We start from the raw sequence: 22,529 nt of genomic DNA, 5'->3' as shown, positions 1-22,529 counted from the left end.
ATATGCTTTCAGCCTATGCTGCACAGATATGCACTAACATCTTGAATTGTCACTTCTATTTTGCAGTAATTTAAGGGGAGGAGCAAACCACAAGTTACTCCAGGCAGGACAGGGAACAAAGTTCATCTCTCTTCCTTCAAATTTTTGTCACTGGCATTACAGTTGTAGGACAAAGCAGTTGCTATTATCGATGTTCTCAGAGTTAGGGCAATTCTCCTCAATGGAGCATTTAAGATAGGAAGCTTTCCACGTGTTAAAGTAAAACATATGAAGAGTGAATTATTTATTTCCACTTCAGCAATGTCATGGTTCCAAAGTCTTGAAAAATTCAAAAATTTTTGCAACCTGATTTCTTGATGATTTGATCCTGTCAAAATCCTACTTGTTTTTTTTAATTTATCAATTCAAAGATACAAAAATATTATGAACGAACAAAACAAACATCTGTCTCAGTCCTAGAAGTACTAGGAGCAAGACTCACAATCATCTTTTTTCATTTACTTGAAAGCTTATCACTCACTGTATGGATTGATCTTTGGGCACCTGGGATGCATACCCCCCATTAATTTTAATAAGAGCCTTCAGATTTTTGAACTGTTTTTATTAAATATTAGTGGCAATCTCTAGTTCTTAAACACAGAAATCATCATAATTGTTCCACTATAAATATTCACATTCCAGGAATATTTACACTCCATCTCATGGAGGTTTCTTGTTGGGTTATGCTAAATGCACATTGCATATGAAACTGTGGTTGTCCGCCTACCTTCTCAGAAGGAATGTTAAATTCAGAATGAATCTACATAAATACAAAATCCTATAATTATATAATTTACTTTGGACTTTAAAATGTACAAAGATAAATAAATAAATACAGTAAAATAATCAATGCAGTAATAGGCATTTTGCTAACTTTAAAGTCAGTTTTGCACTCTTCATTCGGTTTTATTTTCCTCTAATTAGAAGAATGGTCATTGTTCCTAACAGGATTTGAAAGTCAAGGAACAGGTTCCTTTTCTCTTTTTACATCTTATGTGTACAGTTTTTAACTCACATACACTGTTGGAACAGGCTATTATTTAGCACCCTAACAAAAATGATACCAACAATAATGCACTTATGCTAGGAAGCTGTACTGATGCTCACCTACACATATTTTAAAAAGATAACTCAGGGTTATTAAGTGCTGCTTGCTAGTACGTTACTTTTACTAGCAGGAAGTGGCAGAAGGAAACCGATCTGCAGACAAGTTCACCCAGAAAAAATCTTTCCATTAGAGTATCATAGAATCATAGCATCACAAGGTTGGAAAGGACCTACAAGATCATGTACTCCAACCATCCTCCCATTACCGTTGCTGCCACAAGCCACTAAACCATATCTCATAGCTCCTCATCCAGATGCCTCTTGAACACTGCCAGGGATGGTGACTCCACCACCTCCCTGGGCAGCCATTCCAGTGCCTGACCACACTCTGAGAGATAAAGTTTTTCCTTATGTTTAATCGAGACCTCCTCTGGTACAACTTGTTGCCATTTCCTGGGGTCCTATTTGTTGCTTGGGAGAAGAGGCCAAGCCCCTCCTAATCACAGCCTCCCTTCAGGAAGTTGTAGAGTGCAATGAGGCCTCCTCTGAGCCTTCTCTTCTCCAGACTAAACTGCTGCTCAGCTGCTCCTGATAAGATTTGTGCTCCAGGTCCCTCACCAGTTTTGTTGCTCTTCTCTGGACATGTTCCAGTAGCTGTTCATTCCCACAACATTACTTTACTGGACCTTCTTTGCAGAATTACTGGGAGCCAAGTGAAACAAATGTGGCTTACAAAACCTACTCAGTGCACCTTGGGCCAGAACTCTGGATGCTCTGCTCATGACTGGGTCTTGGCACCTTGGGAACCCCCTCCACACCCTTGTCCCCAGCAGCCCCTGTTCCTGCCACACCCTGGAAGCAAGCTCTCCATCATGAAGTATCTGAAGACCAACTGCTTCTCTTCAGATCTCCATGCTGACTAATGCCAGCCACCTTCTGTGGATGAAGCAGTCAGAGTTAATTCTAACCCTGGGACAAGTGCCATCTAAAATTTGTAACATGCTTACAATCTAGTCTGCTTGGAGTATTTGCAGGTGCACACAAGTACTGCTGAAAAGGACACGTGTAACCCCTCCTGCAACAACTGGGCTCAGATTTCCTTCAGGACAGAGAGGATGCTTCTCAGGGACTAGCTGACTGTAATAAGAGAGCCTTGACTCTACAGAAAACACTGCAAATCATATTTCTGGAAATCTAAGGCCATCAGGCCTGGACACTAGAAATCTGAGATACTTTCTCAACCAAATGGATTGATACATGGGTTTATTTACAGGCAGGATGAAAGACCATGAGAACAGTGTGCTGAGCATTAAATTTCATGCAAATATTTTACTGCTGGGCCAAGTGTGTAAGTAAGTACACTGGAAACCAACCTGATCACTAACACTGTGGTGATGTTTTGTTGCTAAATTAAGATCCATATTTGAATGTTTCTAAAGAAGCTCTCACGCTAAGTATCCTCCCACTTCAGTCTATGACAGTAGTCGACACCATAATGTAGTACATGTGAAGATGGCACCTGGCTACAGGATTAGCCTGTGGCTGCCCATATAGGGAAGTGTAAGCAGCCTTTCAAAACGTTTCTTATTGCAGTGAGGCCTCCCAGACTGCAGGCAGATAATTCAGCACAGCTCTGGATTTCCTCTATGCAATCTTTGGAACAGGGGTATCTATGTGACACGGGCAGCAAAGGTCTGTATCAAGTTATGCATACACCTGAAGGTGAAAGGAGGAAGGAGGAAGAGTGCTCTGCCTTCTTCAGGCTGACTCTTTAGTCCTTTCTGCTTCCTCAACACAGAAGGAAAGCAATAGGCTGCCCAGCTCCAGGTCCTGCTTGTATTTTTTTTGATGTTGAAGTACTGTCAATGTGCTTTTATTAATTTGATTGATAATAGCATCTTAATGTTTGCTTTCATAGTTCTTGAATGGTATCTTATTTCAGGAATCTCAGAGCATATAGCTTCAGTGTAAAAATTCTCTTTCCTATATCTTTACCTCTGATTGTATTATTTATTTCTAGTTTCACAATATAGTTTTGTTCAAATGAAGTTAATTATCAACATCTACAGTTATGACGAAAAACAAGTTTTTCCACGTTATCTTGTTTATCTTGAAACTTCACATAGAGAACTCTGTTCTGGGAGTCCAGAGGAAGGCTACAAAGATGATTTGGAGCCTGGGGCATCTTCTTTACAAGAAAAGGCCGAGAGATCTGGGATTGTTCAGCCTGGAGAAAAGAAGGCTGAAAGGAGATATTACTTACAAATATCTAACTGACGGCAGACAAGAGGATGGAACCAGGCTCTTTTTGGTGGTGCCCAGCCACAGGATGAGGGGTAACAGGCACAAACTGGAACACAGGAAAAACTTTACTGCGAGGGAGACTGCACACCAGAACAGGATGCCCAAGGAAGCTGTGGAGTTTCTATGGAGATACTCAAAGCCTGCTGCAATGCTCTTCTGTGTAACCTACTGTAGGAAACCTACTTGAGCTGGGAGAAGGACTGAACAATCTCCAAAAGGTCTCTTTTGACCTCTATGATTCTGTGACTCTGTGTGATAAGCAGCACAGTAACTAAGCTGTAAATTTTAAGAGGAAAACACTTATGAAAATTGCAGAGTGTTCGGTTTTGTGCATTATAAAGACTACACTTTTGTAGTTCAAGAAGGGGGGAACTACATAAGGAGCATCAGAATGACGCTCCCATGTATTTTAGAACCAAACAGGATTTTACACATCAGACAGCCACTTGAAAGTGTATTGCCATGGTGAAAGAGCTAGCCTACCTCTGCCACTGGCACATTTTCTGAAACTCTTGAAGTGGCACAGACTTGATCACACAACATATGCAAGACACACAGATCATATACAGACCTAACCTGTCTGGGATAGCCTGCACCCCCAAGTATGTTTTCAGCACTTAGGATTATAGTTCAATTCTTATTTCACTAAAAAAAACCCCCCCAAAAAAATGCCACCTGTAAAGTTTTTTTTTTTTTCTTTTTTTTTTTTTTTTTCCTTTTCTTTCCTTAAGCATATTGCCACACTTTACATTGGCTATTTTTGCTAATGGAAAATTACTTTAAGATGAGTGCATAGTTTAAAAAAAAAGTCAGAAAAGCCCCCAAACTGCGTATTCTAAACTTAAATGATGCAGCCTTATTCTTCTAACTTGCCTATGCTGTTATTAAAACTGACACACGCACTAAAGGAAAGTGTAATACTGTATGGATTTGTTTTGAAATTTAAGCAGATGCAAAGAAAAGCTCAGTAATTAACTGATCCCTGTCTCCCCTTGCATGCATTTACTTCTCAGAAACTGTTTCAACTGTTATCAAGGGAAAAATCAGCTTGCAAGAGATTTGGAAAACAACTGGAATCTATGGTTCAAGTATCTTAATTGGGGAATCATGTCAAAAGTTAAAGGGCAGAGGTCACATTAGCTTAATACTGCTAGGAACTTCTGCATGTGGCCACAGTCCCGGCTTCAGGTTAAAAGCATTTCTTGCTTTACTTTGCAGAGCAATGTCACTGCTGCATCTCAGATCCTGGAGGCATCAACTGCCTCTTTCAGGACACAGGATAGACATGGAATCCAGATGTTTGCTGATGTGCAATGCTTTTTTCTATTATATGAATTGGAGCAAGAAAATATGGATTGCAGTGTGCAACAGTAGACAGACTGATGCTCTAAAAAGCAAGAACAAACACACAAAAATGCCACCAGCAGAAAAAATTCTGTCTCGTGGATGTAAAGCAAAAATATTCCCACTGAGTTCATGAGGAAGATGATTTTATACAAAAATCTAAATCACTCTGGAGGAGTATTAGTTACAGCTTGTCAAAGAGGAAAAGAAGTCAATCGCACCCTTCTTTTAAGTCCCACTTAGGAAGAATCACACTTTGTATGACTCACTTAATTGTTCACTGCATGTGAACTCAGGGCTTTCTCCCTTTCAATCCTTTCAAGCTGTCTTTTTATAAATACAAATATTGAGACATTGCTGATAATAGAGATGATGAGATGGAGAATAACTAAATAAATTAGTAAGTCAGCACTTACACAACTGATGGAAACATAATGCAGGCCAAATTTCCAGATTTTGAGTGACATCTACAGAGAATGAGCTTATATAAACCTCTTCATCAAGGTCATGAGTGCCAGCTGAAAATACATGCACCGAACCTTTGCATTTAGCACTCACTTCAATATTTTGTCTGACTTTTACATGGACTGCACACCATCCTTTCAAATTCAGACTCAAAAGTTTTACTGTTGAGAGTTTTACCTGTAAGAAAAGAGTTTGAACAAGCTGTATTAAACAGCTCAGTGGCCTGGGGCAGGAAAAGAACACACTTTTGTAAAGTCCTGTGTTTATGGCTGTCTCCTTCATAGTACATATCAGAGGATACATTCCAGTGTTCTCAGTGGGGAATCTCACGTTTATCACCAATTGCTCACTTGTAGGTACTTCCTGTAACACAGCAACTCTTGGACAAATACAGAACTGAAAAGAACCACATATCTTCTTATATAGAAGAAAGCTTGGAAAACTGCTACTGGCATTCAGGGAGTGGATAAAGGAAAAGAAAAACTGTTAAGCTTTTCATTTCTTATCCCCCTCCATGATTTTAAGCCAACCTGTCAGTTTGTGATTTCTTATTGTTTGGGTTTGGCACTGTTGCATCATGAACTCTGTTATGAATGACTGCATGTTCTTTTGGGTTGTACACTTCCTTGGACAGGAACTGTTGTTTACTATACTTTTGTACCATATCTTGCCCAATCCCTAGGTGAGAGGTTTGTGGGCAGCTGCACTCACTGAGCTATAAAGGAAGGTTTATGACTGTCATGTTCTCTTTGGCAGACCAGTACTAACAGGTTGTCTGTAAACTGCAGTTTGAGAATCATAGAATCACAAGATTGGAAAGGACCTACAAGAACACCTAGTCCAACCATCCTCCCATTACTATTGCTACCACAAGCACTAAACCATATCTCATAGCTCCTCATCCAGATGCCTCTTGAACACTGCCAGGGATGGAGACTACACCACCTCCCCAGGCAGCCATTCCAGTGCCTAGCCACTCTCTGAGAGAAAAAGATTCTTCTTATGTCTAATCTAAACCTCCTCTGGTACAATTTGTGGCCATTTCCTTGGGTCCTGTTTTTTGCCTGGCAGAAGAGGCCAAGCCCCTTGAACTAGGTGCCTTTGAAATCCTTTATTTTCTGTCTTTGTTTCTGTCTTACTGTTTTTCTGTCTTTCTTTCTTTCTTACTTTCTGTCTTTCTGTCCTTCTTTCCTTTTTAAAATTAGGATTGGTACTGCATGTAGGTTTATTTGGATAGATAGTTATTTCTTTGTAGTAAACAATCGTTTAAATTTCTATTTATTTATTTATTTATTTATTTATTTGATTTTTTTTTTTTTTTTTTTTTTTTTTTTTTGAGATGATACCACCCAAGGGCTTGGAAATTAAAAAATAAAGAAAAGATTGTTACATATTTGACTTGTAATACTTGTAGAATACATAATAAGCTCACCCAGAGCCCAGTCAAGAGAAAAAGTTGCATGAAAGCACTGGATAACTATAACACTGGAAAGTAAATCTAAGACCTTGAGCTCTCAGCAGGTATGAAATACTGATAGAAACTGTTAGCTTGTGGTACATTTTGAGAAGGAAAACTCTAGCTGCTGATTTATAGTGAATATGGGTTTCAGTTATTGAAAAGACTCAGGAAGAATGATCAAAAATGCACAGCTGATCTTTTCTGTGTCTAATGATTTTAAAGAACAGACTTACTTAAAGGTAGTGTGAGGATGTATGATTTACAGCGAACAAGCACTCAACACACTGACAGCATTTTCAGACTCTTAAGTACTCTCAAATAACTTGCTCCTTTAATATTAATGTCAAGGTGGAGGCTGTACAGAAGTTGAATAGCGAAACAAATTAAGGAAAGCAAATAAATAAATTGAGTAAAATCTAGTAAGATTGCTAGACATACTGGATTTAAAACTCCATATTGTTTTTTTTTACTTTGATTTTACTATTTTTGGTCATTTAAAATCTAAAGAAATTTTGTTGATTTAGACAGACTTATTCCATTCAGAAGAAATTTAATTATAAAATAAAAAAGGCATAATATGAAAATGACATTAAAAAAAAAAGTTTGTTTTCATCTGAAATACAATGAGCTTTAAGACCTAAGGCTTAAAACACAGAAAGAAAGAAAGACTTCCCCCAGCACAGATCTATTTTGATTTTAAAACTGTTGAATACTTTTGAAATTTTAATCTTTTACCAGGTACTCCGGATAAATATTGAATCACTGTATAAAACATGAGTACAGCTAATTTGCAGAGCTAAAACTTCAACTTTACAGTTATTGTTTATTTCTGGTCAAGTTACTGTTGACTTGGTTGGTTTTGTAATTGACTAAATCTGATCCCCAAAATTAAAAAGAACTTCACACAGTCTATTAAGTAGACTGGTAACACACCACTTCTTATTTTCATGTTAGTTATGGCAAAAAACTGATGGATGTGACTCCAGAATATAATTGTGACCCACAAAAGTGATCTGAGTCCAAAAGATTCTTGTTTCTTCTTTTAGTCAAAAGCTTCTGGCTTGAGGGATTGGCACCAAAGACTTTGCTGCAATTTAGCAAATATACTAAACATGAAGTTCACTCCAATTTTTTGGCAGTTGCTACTGTCACATGATAGAAAAGATTCGATCAGGTTTTGGCTTAGAGTAAATTTGCTTTAACAAACCTGAGATAACCTTGGTTTAAGTTAAATATACCACTGCTGGTATTTAGCTGAGCAGGATAATAAAGAAACAGTCAGCTTTCTTATATTCTATTTATGTCTTGGGTTAACTCCCAAGGTAAATTGTGGATTATTTCAGGGTTATTACTTAAAATAATCCAAACCATCAAAATAACAATTTTCAAAACACAGGCTCAACTAATCTTTTACCATCTGCGACACTGCAGTTATAATTTGTTATAATGTAATTTGTAAAAGTAGTGCAGAAACTGAGGCCTGGTGTTAGCAGTCAAAAGTAGTTTCATTTTGTAGTAACAGAAATGAAACTCTATAGACTCCTCTTCTTGTAGTATGTTATTTTGAATATATGCTATTTTTGGACACTGCAGAAAAATGCAAATTTATAATGTGCATGCTACCAGCTTCTAAGATGCCAATTAGAATAAAACACAGAGGTCTCTGTTTCTTATGAAGAATGATGAACAAAGAGAACTTTTGATGTTCATTCTTCTGTCCCCTTAAGAGAGAGGGCTGTCCAAAATAGTGCCATTGTGGAATAAGGCAACTAAGACAGAGGATTTGACCTCACAGTGACCTTTCATTTTCCTTCAGCCCTGTATCAAATTCTTCCTACTGTTCTCCATTTAAGAGATCTAGAAAACACTTCTTTAATGGTGTTTAAAGTCCTCTTGCCAGTTAAAGAGCAAAGACTGTTCATACAATTAAATATTTATGGTGCATTCCTAGCAATGCTCCCCAAATGTATGTCCCTCAAATCAATTGCCTACTCCTAAGTCAGAATGCTCGAGAGCTTAATGTGTATCATTGTATGCAGGAGATGCAAATTCTGAGTTAGTGAGTAAATAAGCAATCCCTCTTACTATGCTTATATATGCTTTTAATATATTTTCAAGAAAAAAAAAGTATTTAAAAAGAAAATACATTTTAAGCTAGCATGTTGATATACAGATTTTATTAAACACAAAGATTATTTCACCAAATGCATGTGTTGATGGATTTTATTTTAGTATGTGCCTAGAAGAAGACATGGCTTTTGCTAATTGCTTTCCGAAGTCTTTAAAAAAATAGCAAAACCTGGGATGAAACAATGATATTTCTTAACAAAACAGTAGAGGGAGCCCCTTAATAGGGCAATCAGTTTCTTATCTGACTTTTTCTGCTGTTGCTCTTGAAGTTTCTACTATCCATGAGATAAAAAACAAAACAAAACAACAACATAAAAACCAGCAACAGACAAAATAAGAGCATTACCAGAACAAATATTTCTTTATCTTTTTTCACACAAAAGATAATTAACAAAACTATCATTCCTATTGTATTTTCTTTTTTGTTGACAAAGGATACTAACACCTAAGTTCCTGTGGTTAGCTTATCCTACTCCTAAATTAATACAAAATGACCCCTCAAAGCATCAGCATGTGTTTAAAGAAGTCTTTTGATACAGTGCAGTTTCCATTTTACTACAGACGCATCACACAAACATCTGTTACTCATCTATGTGTGAAGATAAAAGGGGGTGGTCTAAAGCAGGATGAGAAGAGCCAAGAAAAAAGAAGATTGCTATATCCAGAATTTCTTTATAAGTCTTTCTATGATAGAGTGTTAGAATAGGCAGATATATTGGCCTTGGTTTACAGTGCACAAAACAGATCTTTCAGCTATTTCCCTACGGTTATGAAAGAAGTTAACTCAGTAACATGAGATATGTTCTGCGTAAAAACTCCACTTATTTTCTTTAAACATATGTGCTTACTTCTAAAACTGAAATAGTAATCTTGCCATTGTCTTTTGTAATCTGTATTTGTAATAATGCAACATCACTGACATTGTGAACAAACCACTGAGTTTACTGAGCAAACAGGACTGAGACAACACTGCTTTGATTATACCGACCTTAACAGTCCTTACAGCTCTCATTAGTTCCAGGGAACAGAATTAAAGGGGCTCATCTTTCCCTCTGCATGATTATTTGTGAAATCCTTTTCCCTGCCATGTCCAAAAGCACTTAAGTACAGGCATAAAACTGAGTTAAGTTAGTTTTTGGTTGTTTAAGAGAATGCTAACAGATTTCAGTGACCAGAAGTGGTCTTAAACCAGGGCATGAAATCAAATCTGTGCTTAGCAGATGAAAGTTTAATGAGAAATTCAATAGTGAAGTCTTTACTCAGTTCCACTAAGTCAAAGACAAAACTCTCTGCGACTTAACAACGGTCAAAGTTTCAGACACTGGCCTCAGTGGGAATCTCACATGATCAGACAGCGCAGAGGACCTGTAAGATTCTATAGAAAGGCTCCTGTGAAGGAAGAAAGACATCTGTATCCATGGAATTTTCTGAACTACAGATTTTCAACACTGCAGAAAAGAAACTTCTCAAAGCACAAATATCAACCCTCCACTACCCAGCTGGGGAAAATAAACCAATGTCCGATCTCCAATATGGAAGATATTTTAGGATTTAGCCTTTGGAGAAAGTCCTTTATTCAATTAGGAAAATAAATACAAGTTCTTTTCTCTTTACCTGCACTGGTGCCTGCACCGGTAGTGAGGTCCCCACCCATCAGGCCACCTAGAGGGTTGAAATACTACAAGTGAGTACAATAAACTATATCAGGCAAACATGCAAAATGATCTCTGACTTCAACTGACCTTCTTCTATACACAATGCTGTTTTTCTCTGACTTCAGAGGCCATCAGATCATGCCCAGAGTCACAAATCTGTAACATTTAATGCTACACATACAAGATACTTGTTTTTCAAGGACCAACAAAATCTGCAGCACCAATTCATTATTTTATTTTCATATCTCCACAGCATAGGAAATTAATTTTATTTGAAACTGATACATAGACTCCTTCACTTGAGAACTATCTTTAGATTAGTATTAACCAAAAAAAGTAAAGGGTTCCACGTAGGACTTGGAGTAAAGGGACTGGAAATTCCTGTAACAGAGTTTAGCTCAGATGTTATTGGATATATTCACATAGTCTTTTATTTTAATTTCTTCAGCTTGTCATTGACATTCATTCTAAGGATTTTACAAACTTCCCTTTGAACTTGGGAGACCTCAAATGATTCCTTGAACTTGGTATTCTTAACAATGTTGATTTTGCTCCAGTCAGGCACACTGAATTAACTTAATCCCCCTTTATCCTGTTTAGAGATGAGCCCTCATCATCACCAGACCGGAGCATAGCTTCTTGCTATACAAAACAGACAACTAACATTTACCATCAAGGAGCATGTAATAATAATAAATTCTGTTTGTAGCCTCCAGACTTGCAATTTAAGTTTCTTGCATTGGCCACTCATTCTCCTCTGCCCCCTTAGGTTTTATGGTGTAGAAAGTTACTGCATGAATTAAGTAGACAAGCTGCCTTTTTATGAAACAGCAGATAGTCTTCCCTTTAATCTTTTATTGATTTCCCTTAATCTCAGTCGATATTCAGCTCTTTTTAGAAGGGTTTTGTTCATTTGTTTTCTAAATTGGGAATAGAAACCAATTTGGTTCTTTTGATTCTTCAACACAGCAATTTTGGACAAACTTTTATGACTACTAAAAACAGAGCTATTTTTTCTAAGAGTACAGTTTAAAGTGACCTATGGTGCACAGGCAGCCAGTAAAACAGAATTTAAGAAGACAGGACTGAATGCAGCCTACCTGTGTTACCTGCACTTGGAGGCCGATGTGTCACGCCAGGAGACATGCTATTTCTTTGCAAAGAAGGATGGGCCAGTGGCAAAAGATTGGGGTTTCCCAGTGAGCTGACTGGATTACTGTATACCAGACTGCTGTGGTTGGACACTGGGATAGAAACTGGCATCTCAAAGTTTGGTGGTGGAACAGCCTGTACAAGTAAAAAGGGGAAACAAAGACAAGAATAGTACAGAAGCACAACAGCCTTCGAGTACAGTTACTCTATATTTAGTTCAAATATTTTGTAGTTGGTGGTTAAAATATTTAAGCTCCCCCCAGCTAACAGTCAAAAGAAGAGTTTCAAAGAATTACCAAGGCTTTTACGTGTGATTTTTCGAATCACAATTCCATCTTTCTTTAATGCATCTTGCACGATTACTTTGTAAGAAGATTTTCTAGCTTTTTTCTTTCTTTCTTTTTCTTTCTTCATCTTCTCCTTTTTCTTTCTTTCTTTTTCCTTTTTCTCTTCTTCTTCTTCTTCATTTTTTAAAAATAAAATCCTGTCTTATGAATCTTAATTTTCTTTTTCTTTAATACAGTGAAGTCATTGTTCATTTGTGATATCTTAATCTAGTGTCACAGATGACTGCAAGATCAAAGGTGGATGATTATGATGACTTCGTTGCATGGAGAAAAATTAGAAGAGGTGGAATGAAGAAGGGAAAGCTTTAACTTCACCTTATGTTGCTTTAGCAACCAGAATGATCCCGAATCACGTTAAAGCTACGAACACAGTAAATTATGTATTTTTGTGTTTATATCTGAGCTTAGAAAGGGCTTAAAAGAAATGATGTTCTTCTTAGGCACATGTATCAAATACAAGAACTTGATAAATATAGAATTATTTGGATTACGTGTTTGGATATGTGGATATATGGATTATTATTTGGATATATGTTTGGTGATGTCTTTTCAAAACACTGTTGTCACACTTGAAGGCAGTAGCCTCCCTCAAGCCTTTTCTCTATGAAGAATTCTTTCAGAAATGAACAAACTTATGGACTACTCTTATTCTATGTCTGATATATGGTGTGAGGAGATAATGTGTGTGATTTTCATAATCCTCTCAGAAAGCCAATCTCAGGTCATCTTGGTTGGTTGATTTGTTATATTTGTTTCCTTGGGTAAGATTTGCCTGAATTTATTTAAAATCTTTGATTCCTGTATCACTCAAATACACTAGGACTCCACGTTTAGTTTACCTGTTTTTGTTTTGTTTTGTTTTCAGTAATTAACTTCTTTTATTTTTTTTTTGAAAGGAGAGTGTTCTTATTGTCACTTGAAAGCACTTTAAATGTCAAAATATTTTCGTGCAAACAAAATACCCTTTAATATGCCATTTGAAAATCTTATATTATTCAAGAGTCTTAATTTTTCAAGACTGGCCTTAAACTAGGCTTGTAACAACTTCAGAAAGAGGAATTCACAGATTTTAATTTTATTGTTGGCAGCTGACAGTACTGATAAGTCTTCAAGGTTCTGGTGAGAGAATGTTGAGAACTGGACATATAATCTGCTGTGTTAGGCAGCAGAGATACTCTGACCTTGTGCCACCCACATGTACCTTCTCTGGCTGGTCAGATCTGTTGGCTGTGCCCTGAGTATTACAGCACTGGACATCAGATTACTTTTAACCTTGCACTTGTATTTTTTTTTGTTGTTTTCTTTTTGCACCCACCCACCTCCTTCTGGGGGCAGATATAATTTGCTCTAAATATATAACAATCATTTTGCTTAGCCACAGAATCACACAGAAAGATTTTAGTTCAGAGCATGATGTGAAGGATACGTTACACAAATGCTTTGGGACTTACTTCAAGGTGCTAATTTAGCTCTGAAACTCACGATGTGGTCTGTGGCCTCCTTTTGTGAGATGGCTTCTCTTTTCCATAGAGGCTAATATCAGTTAGGGCACCTGAATGGAAAGAGCTGGCTACATGAATCCTCGGACATATTCCTTCTCTTTGTACAAGGAGCTGAGGTGCAACTCAGTGGCTGTGTTTTGGAAAAGCCGATGGATTTAAGTAGGGTTAGTAGGGAAGGATATGAGAATCTCATTCATTACATGTCAAATTATACCTGCTGCTAGGTCTGCATGGAGATCCTGAAACCTACTGTTTATTACTCATGAATTGGAAAAAGAAAAAATGACTACATATTCACAAATGTAATTATTCTTCCCAGTTGTTCTTCATTTCTCTTAGGAGCAATCTTCTTTGCCTGCATACATCTTTTTGTTGATGTTCTGCTTCTTGGCTGCAAGTGTGGCTTGTATTTCAAAGAAAAATTTACAAAGCACATTGCTCAAGGGGTATCAGTTTATGTCATTATGATGATTTTAGGCTCCCTAAAAATAGTCTGGCTTTGCATAATCTTAAATGTCCTATTGGTCTCTATATATTTTATGAAGCAAAACATTATCTTAATTAGCTACAAATTGATCCAGTAAATTCCCAAATTCCACATAAAAAAGAGCAGAAATTTGGACCTCTCAGTTAGAGTTGGTTCTGGAGCTCAAAGTTAGTTGCTGCTGCTGTTTTCTGCCTTTTCAAACAGATTTAACAATTGAATCCACACAAAGACAGACATCTTCACATCCAGTCTGATGTGAGACATGAATAAGACCACATGGAGCCTCTTGTAACATTCATTGCTGTGGTGATCTCTCTGCCTGGCTGCTTTGAGGACATAATCCTTCCTCCATTTCTGACAGCTTTAAACAATTCTTAGCTGCTTGAGTGCCATCCTATGCTATATTGAGTACCACTCACTGGGGATCACTTTGTCTTCTTCATCTCTGTCATGAGATCTGTGAAATCTTCCCTCTGAGCCTAGGTATATAGCTATTGCCTCTATTTTCCTAACTTGTTTTCCTTGTCTTGGCATTTGTCCATCTCTGCCTTTCAACCAATGCAAATGTCAAGACTTTCTCAATTTCTCATTATGCTCACCTGCTTGTATCTCTCTCTTCAAGGTCTAAAACACTTCAGGATTTGGAATCTCCAGTTTTCTACATTGGTACAGAGCAAAAGAGCCTTGGACTTGGCTTCTCTTGTGGCTGCCACTATCACTAGTCATCACTTAGTCATACAAACATTTTGGAAACAGTTACTTAGCCATCCTTTCATCATTTTGAAAACATTTTTTAAACTAGCTATTTTTCTTTTTAAATTATTATTTCTGCTTATATAGTGGTTTCATTTTTATCATATTTTTTTTCCTACTATCTGGATATACTTACAATTGTTTATGGGTATTTCATAGGCAATTCTATCAGTGCAAGGTCAGTTAGCTCTATCCTTCACAGTGCAACACACAATAGTCTATGATACGGTGACTTTTTTTTATTACCAGTAGCCAAAGGTTAGAGAAGGCATTCTGTTTGGATAAGCACCAGTTTTAAGTAGTAAGTGTCTAGTTACAGTTTTCCTCCAGTTTCTCAAATTTTGTTACAGTCTCGTATGTCCTTCTCCAAGAGCTGCATCCTATTACAGATTCCCTTGTCATTCTTGGTAAGTCACAGGGCATATCTATTCCAGTGAGGCCTGATGGATATTAAAGCTTATGATGCACTTGCGTAATATCTATATTAGTAAATTAAATGTGCCTAGGAACTAAGGCCATCCAAGGCCACAGGGCAGTACATGTCCTTATTATTAAACTTTCTCAACCTCAAAAACATCATGGCTACATACAAACTGACAACTGGGAATTGTTCCTGGCCTGGGCTAACTACCAAATAGAGCTAAGAATCAGTCTGGAAGAGCATTATTTGGCCTGTGCCAGAAGAATGCCAGGGACTGTCAAACAATCCACTCTGAGGCAGAGATAAGTGTCTTAGAGTGCTCTTTGTTGTTCATTTACTAACACAGGCATGGCTTTGCCCTTAACATGTATGCAGCTTGTCACATCCTGCTTCTTTTTTTTCCACTGTCTCTTCTCCTTTGAACAAAATTGCTAAAGAGCGCAGATTGCTCACTTGAAAGGGAAGTGCCTGCATGCACTATATCAGATGTGAACTCCACAAGCTGAAGTGTGTTGGGCAAAGCAAAATGTTGGGTTCTCAAAACCCTTGAAAATTAATGGGCCAAATATTCTGTGCTAAATATTGTCTTTTCCCCCGCCCGCGTTAAACCAGACTTTCATTTATTTAGAGACAGAGACATTTACAGCCCCCTTCTAGTGGACTATTTCTGTCTCCTGTGCTATCATCACTCATGAAAACTACAAATAAATGTGTAATTATTATCAGATGTTTTAGAACAATATAAATGCTTATCCCCAGAAAATTATCTGAGGAAACATTATTGGCCTTTGCTGTTAGGAGGGAAAGCCAATTTTTTCATTTGGCAACAGCTTTGGTCTCTTACAAGACCAGGCAGAGGCACTTCACTGTTCAACATATTTTGTAAATAATGATTTAATGACATGACTTGATGACTTTTCATTCAGTTTTGCTTTCTTTGCCCCAACTTTCTTGATCACCTTTAATAAATACATGTAAATTAATGTAAATTCCCTGACTTCCCTGGTGTTATACTGAATTGCACAGTTAAAGCTGGTGTCCTTTAAATGCAAATTTCAGTTACATACAAGCTGTGAACTCTATGTTGTCCACTAGATCTAGATTAATGCTAAGAAAAGGAGATCCTGTTGCATTAAGGGACATTGCCTACTGATTCCTCTTGTGGTAAGCAGTTTGATGGAGCACGCAGGCCCTGAGGTATGTGAGAAGTATCCAGGGAAAGGATATTCTGTCTTATATGAAAAGAAATGCTAGCATTTTTCATTTCTGTATCTCTGAAGCATTTATGAAGTGATTTCATGAAAAAATAAAGTGTTGTACCTTATTACATCCCATTAAGGTAGGAAGATACATTATATTCAAAATCCAGCCCAGGAAACCAATGCAATCATCAAATTAAGAGTCAAGCCAGGATTTTATTTGACATCAAATGGTTAGATTTAATGAAAACTGCTAGAAAGAAGTTTCATGGTTTTCTTGGGAGAGTCAGTGTGATGTACAATGCATATAGATAACTTATGTTGCTTCCAATTCCTTAAACCTTCCTGCTTTTCTAGAAAAGGTGATTTTCCCTATAAATTCTTCGAAGGTAAGGATGGTGATAGAACTCAGCATTGGCTTGAAATGAGTTTTCTTACAAGGTGTTCTTTCTCACAGCTTAGATTTTAATAGTCGTAATATTCACTGCTTTGTCTCAAGAAAAGAGAGAATGCATGAGAGAAACAGATGATCTCAAGTGCCAGCTCAAAACGTATTCAAAGACTGACAGGTAACTGGGTTGTATCCTATCTGATTGAAAATGTTGTCACTTTGATTTGAAAAAGCACAGGTCATCCTTGAAAAAGGAAAGACGTGATGATTGCCAAGATTTTGATGTGAAAAAGGGTGAAGCATATGAGCTTATAACAGTCAACCTAAATGTTGCAATCACTGTTTGTCAAACTGAGTTCCATCCTGAGAAATCAAACTCATGGTGACAGCTATGACAACTCTTGTGGAGATAAGTACCTATAGGGGTGTAGCAAATAAAAAGCGAGGCAAGAAAGATTGAATGTACATTTATACCTCCTTGATATTTCATGTTCATGCTTGGATTTCTTAGCCAGTCATTCCAAATGCTCGGATGTCACATCTGGTGTCATTCTTGCCTCCGTGAAAAACCTTTGTTATTTATTATTATTTATTTTCCAAAAAGTGTTGTGATGTGAGAACTTCTTCAGATTTTAGTTAGCTTGGGCGACAATTTTTATGTTGAGAATTAATAGAAAAAAAATTTTGCATGGGATAGAAACAGAACATCTTTAAGCGGTGCCCTCAGCTTAAGTATCACATATTGTACACACAATTGAGCAGCATTACGAATATGACCTAATTTTGCATGAGAAGACATCTTCTCTGTGAGTTAAACATTCAACTTGCACACAGGAATAAGCAATGAACACACCCAAATAATCTTTTCTAGAAGAAAGCAGTTTACTTATGTAAATTCAGATGCATCTTTAAACCAAGGTAATTCTTTGGATTGCTTATCCTCTTCAGAAGAAGGGCCATATATAACCTTCACGGCTTCCACATTTTTTTTTTTTTTTTGGTCAGTTTTAAGAATCTTCTATTAAACATAATTAGAAATGTTCTCCCCCTATACGTCTTGTGCAAACAAAATAGCACATGCAGAGTTATTTCTCCTAGATATCTGGCAAGGCATATGACTGATGGTTAGAAATTTTGACTTGGTTAAATCAAAATTTAGCTCATGTTAAAGCATTAAGTAAATGCTGATGAGGTCAAAGCAAATTCTCTGTCAAAGCTATAAAATCACCCCAACACACAAACATGTCTGAATCCTACCATTAGGCTCTCATGCAGTATGTTTATCTGCAGCGAGCAAGTAGCTGTAACCCTTCAGTGCTGCAACTGAGTTTGGCAGGGACATTTGAGAACTGAAGTGACACTCATAGAAGGTACTAATTGCTATTTATAAAGGAATTTCAGTTCTACATCTTTTTTTTTTTTTCTTTTTTTTTCCTATATCACCACTGAAAGTATTCTGTGGGTTTGTTAGCCTGTCCACAAAGAAATATTTCCACTGTTACATTTTAGGTATAATTTGTGCAAGTGGTGTGGTAAAACAGTTCTGTAAACCTAGTGAATATAATGCATATATGTATATTTCACTTCCTTCTGCAGGTTTCAACTATTGTAGGCTTTGTCTGTGTCAGAGGTAGAGACTTGGAAGAAAAGTATATCTTGTGAAATTTCCTGACCATAGTGTTTAATTACATATTGGGCTATTAAAGCCTGTTTCCAGCTGAAATGTTTTCTTTAAGAAGCCAGAACTGAAAGGGTTATGGTTTGTTACTGCAGCGGTTATCAGCAGACAGCCATCTAACCTTTAGTACTCACTGCGATTTTATGATTCCGCATCATATTATCAAACTCTTCATTAATTTTTTTATATTTTTCTTCAGTGCGTGGGGTGAGAGCGTAAGAGGAGTCAGGATCGGGGCTTTCACAACCTTTGTTTTCTTTCTTGTTCAATGCCTGCCAGGTTCAGAGAAATATCAAAAGGTAAAAAAAATGAAAGGGAGCTCAGAGTACTTACACACAATCTTTGTCTGCTGATCATTAGATCAATATCTTCATTAATTTTCCTGTACTTGTCCTCAGACTCAGGGCTGTGACCTACTGAATCGTCTGCATCGGGGTCTGGACTGTCACAGCCATTAAGTCCTTTCTTTCTCAACGTCTGAAATACACAATTTGGAAAGTTCAATCCTTTACACAGGCTGCAAGAAAGACTGAGCAGTGTTAGAGTATCACAAACTGCCCAGAATGTTTTACATTTTAATTTAGGGACAGAAACTGCTGACATATCCACCACAGTGATGTCACATGCCTTACTGTGAATGACAAGACAAGACTACACCTTGCTCTGAAAGAATCGCCTTGCTTGGAATCAGTCAGTAGAAAACAACACTAGCAACCCAGCAAAATTCTTGTGCTTATACACCACATTCCCACCACATCTGATCACAGTAAGAGGTTAAAGGTTAAAATACCCACTCGGAAGGTAAGTTATTTTAACATATTTATACGTAGGAATGAATAATAACAGCAAAAGACACATACTACTTAGCGTGGAATACTCTGGTGTTTTCTAGAGGGAAAGATACAGGAGGAAGAAATAAATAATAAAAAAAGGTAACAAACTTAGTAATTCACGTTCTTCACAGAAGAAGGAGGAGCAACTGAATCAAATTCTTTAAGGAATGACATGAACTGCCATTCCAAGGTGCATGTTTTTGGTAGGACAAGAGTGTAGAGTAGACTGTGAAATACTGATTCAGGGCTCCTACACATAGTGTTTACTTTTACTGACTCCAGTTACAGTGCTACAAATGTACAGTGCTAAATTTTAATGTAAAGGGAAAATAACTGCTAGAACAGATGCTTAGTGAAAAGTCAAAACAGATGAATCTCAGGTTCACCAGCTGAAATCAAGACCTGGAACCACAAACATCAGTGAACAGCATCACAAAGAAAAATAATGGTGATCAAAAGCACAAAAATTGAATGAAATTAGTAGCTAACAACTTAAAATGGTTGCCTGGTCTCAAAGCTTAAGTGGTCTACCAGTCATCCCTTTTGTTAAGGTAGAAGATTATGAGAAAAAAGTCCTTGTGGACTATTCGATACAAGCAACAATACACAAAGTCAGTATTTCCAAGATTTCCCAAACTTAGCTTTAAGAGTTCCTTGTTGAAAAACTCTTCAAAAAGTCCATTTGGATGTCTACAGACATTATCAGACTGCTCACCATTAAGTTTCTCTTGTAGCCAGGCTGAGAGGTATTACAACACACAGATCTCGCAGCTTTCCCGTGTTACTAAGTAACTATGTGATAATACTGCGTGATTAGTGTCTGTGTTAGCGATTAGCCTTAGATACCAGGCTCTACCTGGTATCTTTTTGCCTTCTTTTGCTGGGCTGCCTCTGAACTGAGCTTTCTGTTCTTTTTTTGGAAAAGCATGTTTCTTAGCTATTTTTTAGCTATGGCAATGCCCAATTTAACACTGTTAAGTCCCTACAATTTTATATTACAAACTCATATTTTTTACCATTGTATTTGTATGTCAAAAATTAGACTTCAATTCTGTGTTTTATACAAGACTTATGGATGGGGCCATATTATCACTGCAGAGAAGCTATAAAGCTATTCTCCTTCTGGAGGCATGACTTGAATCTTAGATTTTCATCAAGACAACAAAATAACAGTGCTCTGTCCTTTGAGATCAGAACCTTCCAAACTCATGCTGTGGACCTCTCAAACACATTTTGGCAAACATATTCAGTGCAGGTCTTCAAATTTCAGATCTAATCCTAAGAGCTGCTCCTGACTCACAGACAAAATTATACATCCATTTGAATAAAACCTTAAGAAAATGAGACAACTTGAATGAGTCTCTCCACTTCTCCACTCCCTCTTATCTCTCCTTAATGTTGTAGATATTTGTCCCATGACAAAGTCATGAATAATCTCTACTGCTAACAGACAGAAACAAGCCCATTATAAAGAGGGCTTTTGCAATCAACTGCTGTTTGAAAGACTTAAAAGATATAATATGGTGCAGTAAAAGTGAATTTTCCCTTTTATATCTAAATAACTCACCTGTTTTATTTTCCAAATCTGAGAAAGCAGGTGCAATGAATTACAGTTGCTGCCATTCCAGGCTTCAATCCCTACTCTAACTAGAAATTTCTATATTAGGCTTATGTAGTGGGGGGAAAGCCAGGAAGGTCTTTGTGAGTACTGCCCCATGTGAGCAGAGCAGCTTCAACTGCTCCAACAGGGACCTGCTGCTGCCAGAACTGAGTCATAAGCAAAGCTGTGTGTGCTCTGAGAGAGAAGATGTGAGAGAAACACTGCTGCATGACAGCAGCTGGAGGCTAGAGTTGAGCAATGGGAGAGAAGCAGCCCTGCAGGCACTGAGGGCAGTGCAGGAGGAGGGCAGGAGGTGCTCCAAGTGCAAAGTCCCCCACAGCCCAGGAAAGTCTGGTGATGGAGCAGTGGATATGGACTGAAGAAGTTACAGTCCTTGGAGAAGCCCCTGCAGGAGCAGGTCTGGGCCAGAGCTGCCACATGGGAAGAGCAGCCCACTGTGAGGCAGATGGTATTCCACCCAAAATTAGCTTTAGCTATAACAGAGTAAAGGCAAACTTTGCTCTTGCAAAATTCACCAGTCCAGTGAGCTTGGCTTGTGCCTTGGAAGACATGTTCATTTATCTGTGCCCTTCTCCCCAGCCAGCTCCCCTAAATTTTGCTAAGTTAAGTTTAGACAACAAAAATGTCCACAAGTGTACTGCACAGCTTCTAGCTTTGTGAGTGCTGGAACTAATGCCTGTTTCTCTACAAATTACACTATGGGGTAAAGTGCAATGTACAGAGATTTCTTGCAGCTGGAGCTCTTGCAGGTTCTCTTGCACCCTGCCCATCCTTCTATGGATCCTTTTTCTCCCCCCCTCCATGCACAGGGCTTACACTTCAGCCCTGTATTTCAGCTGGGACACCTTCGAGGAATACCGTCAAGATCTCTTTCTGCACAAGAACACAATATTTTCATGAATTATGCTGAATTTCATAGTCCATAAGACCTCTCCTTTTGTGCCAGATTTCCTTGGTACTGAATAAAGAATGAAAGACTAATAAGGAAATGGACAGAAAAGCAGATGGATAGGCTGCATAGGCACACACATACACACACAGTAAAATTTGCAGTCCTTCTCTAGAGAGCAGAACTTGCTAAAAATGACATACTTATCCTCTGCAGTAAGGTGCTGAATGGTATTGAGGACAAATATAATGATCCTGAGCATCTTATTATCTCTGACTTCCCAATACTCAAGCTATAATTTGGTCTGTTCTGCTGCATTGTTACTTTACTCCCCACACTATTACTATACCCATACCTCTCAGGAAAGTCCTTTACTTTTATGCTTCAAAACATTTGGTACTTGTTGGTACAACACAACTAAAAGTGACACTGACTGATATATTACAGACCCATCCTTATTCAAAAGCCCTGTGGACTCTGTGTCAATTTTCCCCTCTCCTCTTTGGCTCTGTGTCACCACTTGATTATAGAGGCTGACTCTGGACCTCAGAGAAGAATAGAAATATTAAGAAGGCCAACTGGGTTTCAGCAGGCCTTTGACCTAGTCTTACAGTCATTTAGAAACCATGTTAAGCTGTTGTAGCCTCCTGCAAATCCTGGAAAATAGCCAGAGCTATAGTATCCTCCTGGAGCTCAGTTAGTTTCCAAGGACTTAATGACTATTCAGGGAATTTTAAAGAGCATAAAATTACACAACTGTATGGAGCATTGCATTCTTGAGTACCTCAAATCAAAAGTTTTTTTTTTTTTTTT

The 22,529-nt window shown here is 37.7% G+C and overlaps 1 protein-coding gene across 9 annotated transcripts in view; it reads right to left on the bottom strand.

Annotated features, from left to right (window-relative positions):
• The window catches only part of MEF2C (myocyte enhancer factor 2C), a 137,310-nt gene that overhangs the window by 18,782 nt on the left and 95,999 nt on the right, over nt 1-22,529 (bottom strand). For all 9 annotated transcript variants that reach the window (XM_015849721.2, XM_015849723.2, XM_032441486.1 and 6 more), the window contains 3 exons: nt 18,707-18,850; nt 11,544-11,730; nt 10,403-10,450 (listed from right to left, as the gene is read on the bottom strand). In XM_015849721.2, coding sequence (XP_015705207.1) covers nt 10,403-10,450; nt 11,544-11,730; nt 18,707-18,850 — 379 coding nt within the window. The remainder of the gene's footprint in view (nt 1-10,402; nt 10,451-11,543; nt 11,731-18,706; nt 18,851-22,529) is intronic.

The sequence above is a fragment of the Coturnix japonica genome, chromosome Z (assembly GCF_001577835.2).
Source record: "Coturnix japonica isolate 7356 chromosome Z, Coturnix japonica 2.1, whole genome shotgun sequence".
Taxonomy (NCBI): Eukaryota; Metazoa; Chordata; class Aves; order Galliformes; family Phasianidae; genus Coturnix; species Coturnix japonica.
Note: the sequence above shows the minus strand (reverse complement) of the source record. Positions and strands in the feature narration are given on the sequence as shown.